Source organism: Kryptolebias marmoratus, linkage group LG6 (genome assembly GCF_001649575.2).
Source record: "Kryptolebias marmoratus isolate JLee-2015 linkage group LG6, ASM164957v2, whole genome shotgun sequence".
Classification (NCBI taxonomy): Eukaryota; Metazoa; Chordata; class Actinopteri; order Cyprinodontiformes; family Rivulidae; genus Kryptolebias; species Kryptolebias marmoratus.
The window spans coordinates 14,016,379-14,031,549 of NC_051435.1; the positions used below are offsets into that span (position 1 = coordinate 14,016,379).

At 37.8% G+C, this 15,171-nt stretch overlaps 1 protein-coding gene across 1 annotated transcript; it reads left to right on the top strand.

Annotated features, from left to right (window-relative positions):
• Positions 1-989: 989 nt before the first annotated feature.
• On the top strand, positions 990-15,069 carry LOC108239779 (MORC family CW-type zinc finger protein 3). The gene is made up of 19 exons (XM_017422712.3): positions 990-1,134; positions 2,766-2,838; positions 3,341-3,473; positions 4,527-4,753; positions 5,001-5,157; positions 5,590-5,737; positions 6,196-6,324; positions 6,412-6,540; positions 6,636-6,733; positions 6,844-6,951; positions 7,025-7,153; positions 9,074-9,148; positions 9,280-9,322; positions 9,510-9,620; positions 10,172-10,271; positions 10,355-10,427; positions 10,512-11,550; positions 12,210-12,385; positions 12,481-15,069. Exons 1-19 carry the CDS (start codon positions 1,096-1,098, stop codon positions 12,617-12,619), a joined length of 3,126 nt encoding a protein of 1,041 aa, XP_017278201.1. The 5' UTR covers positions 990-1,095; the 3' UTR covers positions 12,620-15,069.
• Positions 15,070-15,171: the final 102 nt, after the last annotated feature.

Genomic DNA, 15,171 nt, shown 5'->3' on the forward strand with positions numbered 1-15,171 from the left:
TCTCTTTCTTACTGTTTATTCATTGTCACATGCTGTTTTTATTTTGTTTTTTAAATATGTAAAGCACCTTGAAATGCCTTGCTGCTGAAATGTGCTATACAAATAAAATTTGATTGATTTTGATTTGACATCCTGTGACATCACAAGTCCATCACAGGGACACAAAGAGACAAACACGATAAACAACTACTCTCACTCACACCTGTGGATAAATTCTAAGGATTATTTTTTTGTTGTTGTAGGAAACACATGAAGCACCGCGAGCTGCTTGATGAAACATCTCTGACTGATTATTTTTAGTCTCGTTCTGATTTACACTCAGACTGGCTGATGTGTCCACATCATGTGAGGCCTGAAACTATATGGTTCCTCATTTGAAACAGTTTCATCATGGTTTTTAGTCTCAACACTAAAACAAAAGACTGAAATTTTGAAAAGTGCCTTTACTAAGCTGAGTGTCTGTTTTTATTATTTGACTTATGTCTTTTTTCCCAGACAGGGCTCTTTATTATCTCAGCACATTTATGACCTCAAACGCATCACGAAGGCAAGAAATTAAGCTGATACAGCAGGATTTTGTCATGAATTTGAGAATAATATGCATCTTTATGTACTTTCAAGCATTTAAAGCTGTATAAGTTTACTGAAGACAGAAATAACATGTTTTTTGTCTACAGTTTTTCTAACAAAATAATTTATTTAAAAAGCTGGAAGCAGTTCTTTGTTGTTAAATGAAGGAATTTTTTTTCAAGGAATATGCGAGAATAATAGCATTTGAGAAAAAAAACGTGGAGAATATTTGAATTAACTGGAAAACTTATTTGCATTTAGTCACCATCCCCAGCTATTTGTTTTTAACAAGTGCCAGACTTTTATTTTTACAAACGTGAAACCGGAAATGGTCGCTGAACTTTGAGTTAAATTAATTTAGGAAGCTTTTCGCATTTGAATGAAGAGTTGATAAACACCTAAAATGATTCCTTGAACAAAATTATTTATTTTATTTGAATTTATTTTATTTTATTTTTATTTTATTTTATCGTCGGTGACAGACAGCTTCTAACTCCGCCCACAGCCATTTGTTTTTACACAAAAATGGCGGATCAAACAAACCGTGGCGTGCCGCTGAGTACGGTAAGGCGAATTTATTCTGTTTTTTGGACGATTTCGGGCGACTTAAAATGCCAGTTTTAACCAGGAAGGGTTAGAGTTGTATTCCCGCGAGCATTGAGGTTAAATAAATCAATATTTTAAGCTGGTTGTGTCTAATAATGTCCAGTCATAGCTGGCCTGACTCGGTAACTTCGGCTGCTCGGCGTTTCCGCAGCTTGTTGTGAGCATGCAGATTGTTAGTAAACAAGAAAAGCAGCTTTGTTTATGTAAATATTTACGGTGGCAGTGCTGTGGACTTAGCTGAGCCAGGTTTCGTTTTACAGTAAGGTTTCCTGTTCCACCTTTAGCCTCTGAGTTGGGCCCACTTTTTACCATAACATAGCACAGGGCTTTTTCCTGAACATATTAAGACTCCACAATGTCACAATTGCATCGTTTTTTTAATGAATATATTCAGTGGTTGGGACTGCTGCGCTTTATTTTTGCATATCAACAACGTGTTATTTGTTTATACCTACATTACTGTTTTATAAGAGGAGACCTACAGATTTAGGTGTACTGTAAACTATGGAGGACCGAAAGCAACATAATCAAAAAATAAAAGCAGAAATATATATGTTTTTCTTTTGCGTTTTCCTTACACATGCGTCTCATCAAGTAATGTTTATATTTTGGTTTTGCCTTTTCCTTACACATTTCCTCCTCCTCTTTATTCACCGTGTGCATTTTCAAAAGCAAAATATAAACATTACTTGATGAAACGTATCTGTAAGGAAAAGGCAAAAGCAAAATATATATATTTCTGCTTTTATTTTTGATTATGTTGCTTTCAGTCCTCCATAGTAAACAAACAAAGGTTGCTTAGTTTAGACCAGGGGGACTGCAAACCTTATAATCAGAAGAGCCATTTCTGCCTCTCCTCCTTAGTAAGTAAAAGAGTCCAAACGTGCTGCTTTTATCGTATTTTTCCCTTCGAGCCAAATTTTCTGTCATTAAGAAGTTTTTCCTAGTTTATTTTGGCGGCCATATCTGACTTTAATTTCAGAGAAGTTAGTCAGCACGTTAGATAAACTCTGTCTCGTCATCCTTCGTGAGAGATAACTGATAAACATATAAATCCTAGATTTATATAACTTTTCCCTCTTTTGAGGGTGGTGCCCCAAGGTTTATAATTTCTGAAGTGTTAACGATTCATAGCGTCTCTATCGTATTGCATGTGCCCTCCTACAGATGTGTGGTTTTTACACAGTGGCACTAACAACTAAAAGAGATGCTAAGATTTTCTCTTGGAGTGACCAAAATGGACATGACTAGATTAGAGAGGCAGGCTAATATGGTTGGGACATGCGCAGAGCAGGGATATCAGATAAATTGAACAGAGGATGCTGAATATGAAGCTGCCAGAAAGAGACTTGAAGGAAGGGATGTCGAGTGTTTGCAGATCCAGCCTTTTCTGTACAGAATAGTGTTTACATGCATTAGTTAATGCAATGATAATCTATCTGAGGTCCATGTTTTGTGTCACAAAAAGGTTAACGTTATATATGTATAGTTTATTGTAACATGTAAGAATGTAGCAAAATAAAGCCTAATTGAGTCAGTCAGCTTGTGTTCGATGTAACTGTTGGTTAAAGTTTCAGTTTCGTTTTCAGCTCTCACCCAAGTTTCTGCACAGCAACTCCACCAGCCACACCTGGCCCTTCAGCGCCATCGCTGAGCTCATAGGTGAGTCATCATCACATCGCTGTTAAGTCACACGGCAGAGGACGTTTTCCTAAGATACTTAACTATAATGACTACATTTGACTCAGTTTGACTGTTTTGTTTTTTTGGCGAGATCCTGATTTTGTTATCAGATTTAGTCAAACTGACCTTTAAATGCTAATTTGGAATGAAACAAAAAGCTAAAAGCTAACCTGTTTGCTTCTAGAGAAGCATCAGCAAGATTAATTAAACATTAACCTAATACAGACATTTGGAGTAAAATTTTCCGAAAGATTTTATTTTTTGTGTGTTAGAAGTGTAAACTAAAGTTTTAATACTCTTAGAAAATGTCCATGAATTTGTAAAAACTGGTGAATTTAACCTCACCGTACAATAAAAGAACATTAAAAGACCAATATACTGTTTTACACACCTCAGATTTACATAACTTTAACTTCCATGTAATGCAATTTCTATAAATAAGAGTCGTGTTTATGGTTCCTAATACTGTCTCTTTTGACAGATAATGCCTACGACCCCGATGTCTGTGCCAAGCAATTCTGGATCGATAAGACTATGGTTAAAGGAGAACTTTGCCTCAGTTTTATGGACAACGGAAATGGACTCACTCATGAAACTATGCACAAGATGCTCAGGTATGATTTCCATAGACATAGACATACTTTGTACTTTGAAGGTGTTTTTAATTGTATTTTGTCCTTTGAAAATTTGTTGTACTTTTTTCATTCCTTGTGCCTAAACATTTTCTGAGAAATGTCTGTTTTGTTTTTTAATCCGCTTAACATTAATCAACAAATTATTCAACCAAAAAAATGCACCTAAAATTATGAATGTTATTTTGTTTATTTCTGCACACAACAGGTTTACTTTAAACTGTACCCTTACATGCTTTGTTATTAGCAGCACAGTCACAAAAACAAGTAATTTGTTTCCATTACTTCATCCAAATCAAATAAATAAAGTATCAATGATAAAACGTTTAGATGGGCACAGGTAGTTTTTGCACCAGTAGGGTCCCTAAGGTCCTAAGACCTGACACGGGTCCTGAGAAATGCATATAACCCTTTAATTGATCCTTGTGCTGTTGGTCAAAGTCAGAATTGGTCATCTGGAAAGAAACCTTTTGGAAAGAATGAAAAGCCGACAAAAGTCAGAGTTTTACCAAATTAAAAGTCAGTGACAGAAGGTTTATAGAGCCACAAAACCTAAATATGTATGTTTTGATTCAGATTGTTTATTAATGTTTTTGAAGACTACCTAAGCTAGTAGAAAGAAAGTTCACATTTTTTGAAGAAAAAAAAGATCATTCCCAAATATTGCCTTTCAAGGTCATTAGACGTACACAAACTTTATTTTTAAATACTTTGTTTCTGATCGTTTGGTTACTTTTCAATAAAATGCTGAACTTAGTTCTCATTTCAAATCAAAAAGGGTGGCTCAAGACTTCAAGATTTCAGAACTATGCTTATCTTTTAAGTGCTTTTCACGTATTTTGAGACGAGAAAACAAACAATATGAATTTGTGTTCTGGTAGATGGTGTTCAGAATCATTTATTGCAAAGACTACAGACAAAAATTACTTTTTCTGAGCAAAACATGAACATTTTGACTTTTTTATTATAATTGTAAATAATTATGATTCATGTTTTACATGTTTATAAAATGATTTGTATGTCTCTTATGTTCAGCTTTGGGTACAGTGACAAGACCGCAGTAAATGGACTGGAGCCCATTGGGATCTATGGCAACGGCTTCAAATCGGGGTCCATGCGTCTTGGTAAAGATGCCATCGTATTTTCCAAGTCAAGGAGCATGTCGTGTGTCGGGATGCTCTCTCAGACCTACCTGGAAAAGATCGGGGCCAATCAAATAATTGTACCTATTGTTTGCTTTGAAGAGAAAAACTCAAACAAATATATCCTTTTTTCTGTGCAGTAAACACATTTCATCCAAGTATTCAACTCGGCTCATTTGAGGGGGGAGGGGTATATAGTTGAAGCCTGAAAATGCATTGAAATTACCTCTTTTAGTCCTTGTCTCTCTCTGAAGAACGTTTTATGGCTTAAATAAAAGCCATACAGAGTTTTTTGTGAGACACATTTACTCCTCGAATCAGCCGTGTGTTGATAGTTTAATCAGTTTTTCTTTAACCACCTCTTTACTCTCTGTAAGAGAGGAACACAAAGCCAGCCTGCAGGACATCCTGCGCTACTCCCTTTTCAAGACGCAGGAGGAACTGCTCGCTGAGGTCGACGCCATCGGTTCGATCTGTTCCACAGGGAAAACGGGCACACGGATCATCATCTGGAACCTCCGCAGGTCTGTTTGTGATCCAATTAAAATACAGTTTGTCTGTGGAACCCAGATGCCTCACACAGTGCACACTTTCTGTAGTTATCATCGGTTTCTGCCTGCGAGACACAAATCTCCTCAGTGTTACCTCCTGACGCTGTGATTTCTCCCGACCAGCTGTTCAGCAAACACTTCCTAAAAAGGAAAAGAGTCATTGCAGCAGCAGCAAACTATACGTAACGAGCATGTTACATATAGCTTTTCTTTTCTACACACCTGTTTTCACTCACTTATTAGTAAATTATTGCACAAACATTCATGATGCCTTATTACAATTATAAATAAATAAAAAAATGCTTTAATTTTGCTGTTCATTGCACTCATTTCTCTCTGTGTCTTGACTCTTTTTGGATTGGCGATTGTGGGGAAAAATGTATTTATATTTTCTTTCTTCCTTAGGACAACAACAGGGACAACAGAGTTTGATTTTGAGAAGGACCGATACGATATTCAAATTCCTTCAGAAATCTACGAGGTGTTGAACGATCCCTCTCAGAATCCAAACAAAGCCATTTCTTACATCCCTGAGAGCATTTACTCACTGCGGGTAAGGAGCTGTATTCGCGTTGTTCTGTTTCTCCACACAAATTTACTAACATTTCTAAATTTCTCGACCACACTTGTTATTTTTCATTGTTGCCACACAAATATTTTCTATTTATTTGCAGTGTTTTAGTGCTAAAGGCTGTTTTAAATCAATCTAGTGAAGGTTGAAAGCTTATATCTGCTTATTTCTGTTTGATTTTTTTAAAAATGTTTTGACTAATCACCGTCTAGTATACAACTAATATGATTTTTTTTTTTTCTTTTAATTAAAATTTGCTACAGATTCATGCATCCTAGGGGTTTGATATCAAGAGGGAGTTTGACAGAAAAATCTCTTAATCATTTATAATTATGTGGAGTTTTTTTCTCATTCATAAAAGTCCAGGTTTGAGATCATTTTTTTATCCTTTGATTAATTTTGTTTTCTATCAAACTATATTTCTGTGTCGTTGGGTGTAGGCATATTGTAGTATTCTGTACTTGAAGCCACGGATGCAGGTTATCGTCCGGGGTCAGAAGGTCAAATCTCAACTCATCGCAAAAAGCTTGGCCAGCATCAGGAAGGACCACTACAAGCCCACTTTCCTGGTATTTTTTCATTACACATTCTATGAAACTTTTCAGCCAATAAAAAAACAGAAGTTGTAATTTTTCTGATGTTGTTTCTCCTAACAGTCCTTTCAGGACAAACGCATCCCTATAACGTTTGGCTATAACACCAAAAGTAAAGACCAGTACGGTATAATGATGTATCACAAGAATAGACTCATTAAAGCCTACGAACGTGTGGGATGCCAGCTGAAGGTGAGTTTCGTCTCTCTGGGTGATCTTGTTCATTTTTTTACATATTTCAGTAGTTCTGAATATTGTGATCTTTTGAATCTTTTTTTTATCTCCAGGCCAATAACAAGGGTGTTGGCGTCATCGGGGTCATTGAATGCAACTTTCTGGATCCCACCCACAACAAACAGAGCTTCATTGAGAGTGATAAGTACAGGTGCATTTATTTTTTATCAAGGTTCAATAAAACCCTAATTAATAACAAAACCTGTGTTGTTTTTATATCCCTGCATTCTTGGATGTATGACTCTTTATTTCCTGGAACAGGAAAACCATGAACAATTTGGGCATCAAACTGGAGGAGTACTGGAATGAAATTCGCTACAGGAAGTCCAAAGAAAACCCAACCAGCACCGTACCAGTGGAAGATACCATGTGGGTACTGAGCGAGGTGACCGACATTAAGTTTTCCTGCTTCTGGTTTTATTTAACCCGACCTCCTCCTCAGGAAGCGACCGGATCAGAACTGGGTGCAGTGTGACGACTGCTTGCTGTGGCGCAAGCTTCCAGATGGGATCGACTGCAGCAAGCTGCCAGACAAATGGTTCTGCAGGATGAACCCCGATCCTCAGTTCAGGTAACAGCCACATGTTGGAATGAATCAAAATAAACAAATACGAGCAAAGAAAAAGGGAACTTCTCCAAGTGTTTTGTTGATACAGTGCAAAAACTCGTGCCCTCATGTCAGTGATAAACATGAACAAACACGAGAGCTCTGAGTTGGATGGTTTGAATGCAGAAACAAAAGCACCAGCAGCAGTGTTTTGTTAAAAGTCATAGTTTTTTGTTTGTTTTCTTTAGGATGGCTGTATTACACACAAACATGGAGCATTAAGTAGACTTCTGCTCTAATCGCAAAACAGTTTCACAGAAAACTAACTTTAGAGCAGCACTTAATATATCTGCTAATTATCCCTCAGCTCATTGATGCTAATAACGTTAACTTCCAGGGAGCCATTTGAACTGTGTACCTCAGCCTTTTACTTACTGCTGCAATATTTCGTTATTTTCTTACAGTAACTCAACATTTTAAGCAAGTAAGTCTTATTTCTACAGCACCTCTCACAGACACGAAACATCACAATGTTTTTCACAAAGAAAAGCAAATAAAAGCAGAAAACAAATTAGGTAAAAGCCTGTCTGAATAAAAATGTCTTTAGATGTTTCTTAAGAGTCTGTGCAGCAAAAGGGACAGTAGAGGAGCTTTCCAAAGCTTCAGAGCCACCGCCTGAATATCCCAGTCTTCACGAGTTTTGAAACGATTTCAAGATACCACCAACAGCGTTTGACTTGAAGACCTCAGAGTCCTGGAGGGAGATAGAGGCTCCAAAAGGTCCAATATGTATTTGGGCGTATTGTGCTCTATAACATAAAAGCAAAAATTAAAATTACTCCTCAAGTGCACAGGGAGCCAGTGTAAAGAGGCAAAAACAGGAGTTATGTGAGCTCTTCTGTTTGTCTTAGTTAATCTCGCTGCAACATTCTGCGCAGACTGAAGGAGAGCCAAGGAGGTTCTGTTCAAACAAGTAAAACGACAATTACAATCCTCTAAACGAGAGGAAATAAAAGCATGAACAAGCATCTCGAGTTTAGAGTCTGACACAAATGATTTCATGTTTCTTGAATGATAAAAGCAGTTGTGAATTAGTATTTTTACAGTGATTGTCTAAAGACAGTGAGATGTCAAAGATGACACCCAGATTTCTGAGATTACATTTCTCAGTAGAAGTTAAAAACCCAAAATGCTGCCTAATTAAAGGGAAATTTTCATTAGGGGCAATAATAAGAGTTTGTCTTGTTTGCGTTAAACTGTGGATAGATTTTACAGTTGGGGCTGTTTTGAGTTGAAAAGATACATAGACCACCATCTGAACTGTGAACCTGTAAAATCAGGAAACCAAGTTTAGAGATGCTTGAAGGAGGAAAGACGGTCTTCTAAAACCATCAACCCTCACTCCACGGGGCAAGTGGCCAGACACAATCCCGTACAGCAGTATTGGCCTCTGAATGTTATTCAGTCTTTTTCAGCAGGAGAGAGAGTAAGTGGAGTGGGCAGACGTGTGACAAAGACAAAAAGACTCACCCAAATAAAAGGAAAAATAAATGCAGAAAAATCAAGTGACCAAAAACAAAAAAGGTTGGGGATCTGGGCCAGGCTGGATGTTTATATTTTAACAAAGCCCAAACCAGAAACCCTCCAAGAGTGGCTACAGAGATAATCTGAGAAGGTTTTTATTTAGTCCAAAACCTGGATTTGAACTCAACTCAAAGTATAGTCCCAAAATACATTTATTACTTTCCACTGTGAAGCATTGTGGTTTGTGTTATAAATATTTTTTAATCCATAAATCTAAAATACTACAAAACTTGAAAAAATCTGATTGGATCAGAAAAACATGTATGTTGGGTTCTGTGAACATAAACAAAAATTTAGTTTATTAAGAGCGTAATCTGATCTATTCTAACAATAACATATTGTAACCCCCTTCCTCTGTAGGAGCTGCCAGGTAGAGGAGGAGCCAGAGGACTCTGATGACGATCAACCTTCATACCGCAAGACATACAAACAACAGTGAGTGACACATTATTCAGATGTTTCCACAACTTTTCCCAAGTATGGTTCAAAACATAAACTCAACAAGAATAACGACGTCCTAACGTCAGACCTGAGATAAAAACGACCACACTTTTTTTTTCTTACAGAGAAAGGGAAAACAAAAGGAAACAGGAAAAGAAAATGCAGCATGTAAGATGACATCTTTTTCTGTAAAATGTTTTCTTTTTTTTTCATCTTGTTAGTTGGAGTTCCTGTATAATCTCAATGCTTTGTGGCATAATTTGTTTTGTTGATTGTTTTAAACTCTAATTGTGTAATTATTAACAGTGTTTTAAACATTTTGGTGAATTATTGTTTTGTCTTTCTTTTCTCCAAGGATCAGCTGAATATAAGGCATCATGAAGAGCAGCTTTTGGACTCCCTACAGAGAGAAACCAAAGCTTTAAGTCAGCAACACAGAAACCTGACGAGCCTGCTTCAGCAAGGAGTACATCCATTTAATATAAACTCTTGATTTATAATTGTTTGCTGAATCTATGAGGAGTCTAAGCTGCAGCTTTTAGTGCCTTTTGTGAACATTTTAACATTTGTTTGTGTCACACCACCAAAAGTCAGCTGTTCTTGTGTTATGCTCGATTTTGAACTCGTTTATTTATTTTTTTTATTAACACCAAAAAGCAGATATCTTTCTCTTAAGGATTGTAATGCGGTTACTTGAAAGCTTGGTCCTTGGTTTTAGTAACAGCTGGAATCTTAGATGATTTGTTTGCCTGACCAAAACATTGTATCGTAAATTAGTTTGGACGGAAACTAAAGCGTGTACAGGCTTTTGTTTGTTAGCACAATTTTACCCACCTGAAAACCAAAATATGGGTCCAAGACCAAAAACAAAGAGGGAAAAAAAAGTGTTCGTAGGCATTAAATGGTGCATGCATTACTACCAAAATATTTTAACATGAACTGGTGGAACTATGAAAATACCACATCAGAAATACAGGAAGTACTACAGTTGACTTTCTGTTTTTTTTTTCTTTCCAGTCCACTTCCACTCCAACCACTCCGAAGAGCCGTTCACTTCAAGGCGGTGCTGTTAAGGCTGAATTCTCCCTGCTGAACTCTTCCGCCATTTCACAAGCTGGTAAAAATACAAAAAACACAAGTTCTCTTTGTAGGTCAGCTGGAGGAAGAGTTTGCGATTAAAAATGGTTTCATTCCCTGTAGCCTGCAGCCCCTCCTCTACCTCTGGACTTCCAGTGATTACAAATGTAATATCCCTGTCAGTGGAGCCCCAGAGGTACGGTGGGTTTTATGTTTGCAATGTTCAGTGTTTCATTTCAGTAAAGATGCACATAAAAACTGCATCGCTTGTGCTCCGCAGGGGTAAAAGAACTCAGCTGGATACTTCTCAAAGTACGCCAAAAAAACCCAGAATAAATGGGTTCCAAAAGCCCCCCTCAGCAGGAGATGTGAGCTCTACCTCTGCTGTCAGTGATGAGCATGATGCCAGTGATGATACTAAAGATTCTGATGATGACACCGATGATGACATAGTCATCTTGGAAACTGCAAGTACTCCCAAGCCAAAAAAGCCCAGCTCTCATTTGACTGAAATCAAGCAGGAGAAAATGGAGTGTGAGAGCCATGTCACCATGCTGTTGGAGTGCAGCGACGATGCTGCTGTGGACGTCACCTCAGAGGCAGCCGCTGCGGATACGAGCACGGCGGTGGACACCAGTCGTCCTCCCGGAGTGGTCAACAGCACCACCCAAACAGTAGCTTTTAATGTGAAGGAAGAGCCACTCAGTCAAAATCAAAGTGAAGGGGTGGGGAATGTGCGTAGGACTAATGGTACAGATCGGAGCTCAGGCCTGAACAGCCACACTGTCCAGCAGAGAGAGTTCAAGCAAGACAAAGACGACATTGAATGTGACAATCAAGGAAAGCAGATTTTACACAACGGAGTGGTACAAATGGAAAGTGATGAAACGCCGGGGCCTTCTTCTCTTCCCCAGTACCCCAGCATTACTGAGGTTCAGCAACAACAAGACCGGCTCCTGGAGCTCATGCAGGACACAGCTCAGGAGAGGGACAGTTTGAAACAGGAGGTGCAGAGACTTACTGTCCAGCTGCAGGAGCGGTCGCTCATCAGTGTGAAGAAGGAACACGCTCACCAAGGCTGCCAAACGGAGGACACAGAGGGCCAGAAGGACTACAAAAGTCTTTTTGAAAAAGCCAAACAGAAAGTCAACGAGTTGATAAAAGACAAAGAGGCTTTGTTAGCAGCTTCTGAAACCAGGGCCAGTCTGAACACTGGCCGAGATGAGGAGCAGGACATTGATGAGATTTCTCTGCAGGTGGGCTGCCTAGTCCATGAACTGGATCAGACTACGAAAGAGAGGGATGAACTTCGCTCGCAGGTCAGATTCACAGATACGGTTTTAAGCTCAATATGTTTATTTATCTTAAATTCACAATGCTAATATACACATTATCTAAACACAAGATCCCCCAAAAAAGACAAGACAATCCAGTGTGAGGCTTCAATATTCAGAATTAAATAGGTCTCCAGGGCTGAACATAATGCTGTAAAGTTTCAGGTGTTTCTAAGGCCATCACATTGTAGATTCACAGATGCAGTGAAGGGATATAAAGCGGGTTGGTCTGACAGGAGGATTCAGTATTTACATCACATCTCATTAATAATATCAAGGCAGTAGCAATGGCTTGGAATCAGTTTGATTTGTCAGATAAAGCATCTGGAATGAAGCAGCTGGGAACAATCTGTGGTCAGAAATAAGAAATGCCTTGAAACTTTACAGACTAGTATGCTCTTATTATAACTGTGCTTGGCTTGCTAAGTGAAAAGATATAAATGTGTAAAGATGAGGTGCATCTAATGTGACACATGGTTGTAATTTTGCCAAAATTTCAGAGTTTAAAAATTGATTTACAAGAAATAGCTAAAATCTCTAGATGATGATGTATTTGTTACAGATGTTTGTGTTTGGGACAGAGTTCAGAGGTGTAAACCTGCTTTTTACCTTCTTATTTCTTTTTCTTTTGGCTTCACCAACAGCTGGACAGTGTAGAGGAGGAAAAGTCAAATTTGGCAGCTCAGTGCGAGGAGCTCAGGTTGAGCTTACAGCAGCAAAGGGAAAATGCCCAAGCTTCGCAAAAAGACGGCAAATTTTCTGCACAGTCACGTTCAGAGGAGGCAGGAGGGTCGACAAACTCTGGCACCAACTCCAGAAGGTAGAACGGCTGAGAAATCAAGTCCCTTTCGTGTTGGTGTGTTTTCATAATTAGAGCAGGGATCTGATTGTGTCTTTATGTCCTCCCTTTTGTAGTTTAATCGAGCTTCGGCACAACGTGGGGCGCCTTCTGATCTCCTTCGTCCCGGCACTGGACTTGGAGCAAGTGAACTACGAGTGTAACGTCATTGATGAGATCCTGGAGCAAGTTCTTAATGAAGTAGATACAAGATGAATAAACAAACTGAGCAAAATCTGGGATTCGGAAACTGATTTTGACCCGTAAAATCGAGTCTACACAAATGCATACAGTGTGGCAAAAATGTATTTAGTCAGCCACTGATTGTTCAAGTTCTCCTACTTAGAAAGGTGAGAGAGGTCTGTAATTTTCATCATAGGTACCATTCAACTATGAGAGCCAAAATGAGGAGGGAAAAAATCCAGGAAATCACATTGTAGGATTTTTAAATAATTTATTTCTAAATTATGGTGGAAAATAAGAATATGGTTAATAACAAACAAGCGAGATTTCTGGCTCTCACAGACCTGTAACTTCTTTAAGAAGCTCTTCTGTCCTCCACTCATTACCTGTATTAATGGCGGCTGTTTGACATTGTTGTCTGTATAAAAGACACCTGTTCACAGCCTCAAACAGTCAGATGCCAAACTCAACCATGATGAAAATTACAGAACTGACTAGATACTTTTTTTGCCCCACTGCACATGTTCCAGGTCTTCACAGCGCCATTTCTTTTTTTACAATAGAGTTCATTTCAGGACCTGTGAAGACCTCTTCTAAGAAGTCTTATGAATGTAGCAGAGTAATTTGTATTTATTTGAAGATGCACACATTTACAGATTATGTATTGCTTTTTTTTTACATGGATGTCCACTCCTTCCAGAGGTTCATATGGATTCAAAAGTTTGAGATTTTATTTTGATACAAATTGTTTTCTCATTTGGTTGCTCTTAACAGCAGCAAGTTAATGTTTTAGTGATTGTTGAAAGAAAGCTTTGAGTTCTGCTGAATGAAGTGTTTTGTTTTCTCCTCCTTGTCAACATAATCCATCTTTCCAACTAATACAGTCTTTAAAAACCATCGTCTTTGTTTTGTTGCTGATTGAAACAGTTGAGGAAACAACAGATTTCAGCATCAAAGTTCGACTCGTTTAGAATTGGCACTTTTCTCTTTTTTTTTCACGTCATCTCTACAAATCTCAGATTCTCTCACCTGGACCCGACTGATGAGGGGAAATCTTAATTTATATGAGGCTCAGGGAGGTCGCTGTTGGATTTGTGAAGACTTGCTCTTTAGCTGCTCGACATTGTTTCTTAAAAATACAACAATTGTTTTTATCTCAAAGACCTTACACTTTGTGTTAAAACATTGAAGTACCTTGTTTTTTGTCTCATGCTTATTTTTTCCACAAACTGCATCTAATACTCTGTCACAGCGGCCCTTTGTATAGTTTAACATGTACATATTGTGTTAAGTATATTTTTATATTTCCTGTTTAGATATTATTGTTTGAGTTCTATTTAAAAATATGAATAATGCAAAGATAGTCCCAGCAACAATCTATTTGCCTTACAGTTTTATATAATGCAAAGGAATGGGTAATGATAATTGAGTAAATCTGCATGTTGTTCCTCTCAGATTATTAGTTTTCCTCTCTGGTTTAACTGGGTTCATCTTCATTAAACACCTGTACATTTTTTTTTGTTGTTTGTTCATTAAGATGATGTTTTTCCCCTAAACTGCAATTAATCAAGATAACAACTAAAGTTGTTTTAAAGTAAGAGTCAGTATGTACTGAAGGAGTTGCCAAGAGTAAATATTTGATTTTGCATAGGTTTCTTGTCACAATAAAAAGTTTTTACTGCAGTATTAATATGATGCATTTAAAGTTAGTCTATCAGGTCAAATTTCATTTCTTTCCTGCAAAATGTCTTTGCAGGAAATAAATCAAAGCCTTGGAGTGCAATCACCGTAAAAGATTTCTCCAAGCGTTTTGTCTTACCGGAGGATGTGAGAACAAGATGGCAGCTGCGTAATTTCATGTGTCAATCATTAACACGACATGTTTCTGTCTTTAACAGTTTTAGTTTTCTATCACAGAACACCTGAGAGGGAAGATCTTACGCCATGGGGCTGCATGTTCCTGCATTTTGCAGTTTACGGTGCTTTTTTTGATCACAGGCGTATTCAGTGAAAACGACTTGTAGATTTATGAACAGAATGATCTAAAGAAAAAAGAAAACTTATTGAGTTTTTTTCCTGTTATGTACTCACTATCTGTGACTAAACAGATAATGTATTACTTTGTACCATATGTATTTAACATTAAACCTTGCAGACTATTATAGGGATGTTTTTTTTCTTTTTATTTGTGTTTTAATAAAGTTATTTGCTGTATGTGTGTTTAGCTGTGTGCAGCAGAGTGAAGCAGGGACACTTATCCCATCACTGTGTCCACACCACAGCCGAGGCACGGCGGCCCTTTAGCCATGTGGCGTTTTAAACCTTTTCCTGTAATATAAACAGGTGCTAACTGTCTCGGTTACACCCATGTTTGTTGAAATGAACAAACAGCTCTTTGTGTCAAAGACGGGGGTTGTGCAGAAGCTTGTAGCTTGAATGTGATTCTCTCTCTGGTACCGGATAATAAAAAGTGTTTGATTTCAGTTTAATGTGTCTTTGGATGATTCTTCTCTGAGGTTTAGTGAGGAAATATTCCTCAACAACTTAAAAAGAAAACATGTAGGTTTGCATTATTTATTTAAAAG

What these genes read in the sequence shown, in the direction of transcription:
- LOC108239779 (XM_017422712.3), top strand. Translation starts at nt 1,096, where the DNA reads ATGGCGGATCAAACAAACCGTGGCGTGCCGCTGAGTACG. An exon ending in GTGGCGTGCCGCTGAGTACG is followed by an intron (nt 1,135 to 2,765) that starts GTAAGGCGAATT and finishes TTTCGTTTTCAG; the next exon opens with CTCTCACCCAAGTTTCTGCA. An exon ending in TTCCGCCATTTCACAAGCTG is followed by an intron (nt 10,272 to 10,354) that starts GTAAAAATACAA and finishes CATTCCCTGTAG; the next exon opens with CCTGCAGCCCCTCCTCTACC.